This window comes from Apaloderma vittatum, unplaced genomic scaffold (genome assembly GCF_000703405.1).
Source record: "Apaloderma vittatum isolate BGI_N311 unplaced genomic scaffold, ASM70340v1 scaffold24685, whole genome shotgun sequence".
NCBI classification, from domain to species: domain Eukaryota; kingdom Metazoa; phylum Chordata; class Aves; order Trogoniformes; family Trogonidae; genus Apaloderma; species Apaloderma vittatum.
This window is the reverse complement of record NW_009718004.1, coordinates 5,777-7,056: the sequence shown is the minus strand read 5'-3', so window position 1 is coordinate 7,056 and position 1,280 is coordinate 5,777. Positions and strand designations below refer to the sequence as shown.

The 1,280-nt window shown below is 54.9% G+C and overlaps 1 protein-coding gene across 1 annotated transcript in view; it reads left to right on the top strand.

Moving 5' to 3' along the window:
• The first annotated feature begins 525 nt into the window (after window positions 1-525).
• The window catches only part of MAVS (mitochondrial antiviral signaling protein), a 4,542-nt gene continuing 3,787 nt past the window's right edge, over window positions 526-1,280 (top strand). Inside the window, 2 exon segments of the mRNA XM_009870122.1 lie at window positions 526-642; window positions 763-937. Of these exon segments, the coding sequence (XP_009868424.1) occupies window positions 526-642; window positions 763-937 (292 nt within the window).

Below are 1,280 nucleotides of genomic sequence, written 5' to 3'. Positions count from 1 at the left end.
GACTCGGAGCCGCTCGGTCACCAGGCCTGAGAGGGAAACCCCCCGGCTGGGACCCTCCTGGCCGCAAAAGTAATAATAATAATAATGATAACAATAGCAATTACAACAGCAGTAAGAATTACGGGCTGGGTGATGGCGGAAGGGAGTGGAGTCTGTGGATGCAGAGTCGAGAGCTGAACTTTAACCTGAGTATTTTCATTTCATGTCATTTCCGCCTTGGATTTCTCCTTGTGCCACCATGGCGAGGTTAAGTCTCTGTGCCAAGGGGCCAACCTCCTATAGAAGAGCCCAGGCTCCTATAGAAAGGCTCAAGCTCCTATAGAAGAGCCCAGACTCCTATAGAAGAACTCAAACTTCTAGAGAAGAGCCCAGGCTCTTATAGAAAAGCTCAAGCTCCTATAGAAGATTTCAAACTTCTAGAGAACAGCCTAAGCTCCTAGAGAAAAGCCCAATCTGCTGTAAAAGAGCCCAGGTTCCTATAGAAGAGCCCAAGCTCCTCCCTCTCTTGGCAGGCACTGAGCCAGGATGGGTTTCGCTGAAGACAAAGTGTACGACTACATTATGAAAAACCTCAGACACTTCAAGAACATCCGCGTGGCGTCTCTGGCCGATTCCCTGAGCTGCCTGACCGACGAGGACAGAGTAATTCCCTGCTTTCCCAAGTCTTGCCGGGTCCCTTCCCGAATAAAGAGCTCAGGCAACGTATAGCTGCCTTACCGCTAAGCTGGCCCCTCTCTTAGACCCTCCCTGTGTTTTATTTAGGATGAACTTCACTCCCGGGAGGAGACACGGGGCAGCCACGCCACCGTCTATAGGTTTTACCAACACCTGAAGTGCCGGAAGGACTGGGTGCTGGATCTCATCGAGGCCCTGCGCCACAACAACGCGGGGCACCTGGCCGACGAGCTGCAGCACGTGTACGACTCCTACCAACCCCGTACGTCACCTCCTCGTCTCTGGGTGTTGCCGCGGGCGTCTGCTGGAGTCGGGGACCTGAACGACAGTGTTCTGTTGTCCGCAGAGCAGCTGGCCTCTCGCCCTGCTCCCGCTCCCCAGGGGGCTGTGACGATCCTCAGGGATGTCCCTCACCTGGGGATGGCGGGGTCAGTGTTTGATGGTCCTTGGGTTGGCGGTGAGCTGCGTTTCTTGCCCTGAGGGGAACTGGAAATGTGAATTAAGGAGTGCTTGGCTGATGTGGGGACAGAGCAGAAGCATGCGAGGGGCTCCCTCAGCCCCACACTCGTTCTCTGTCTCCTCGGCTTTTCCCCCGATGTCCCTGC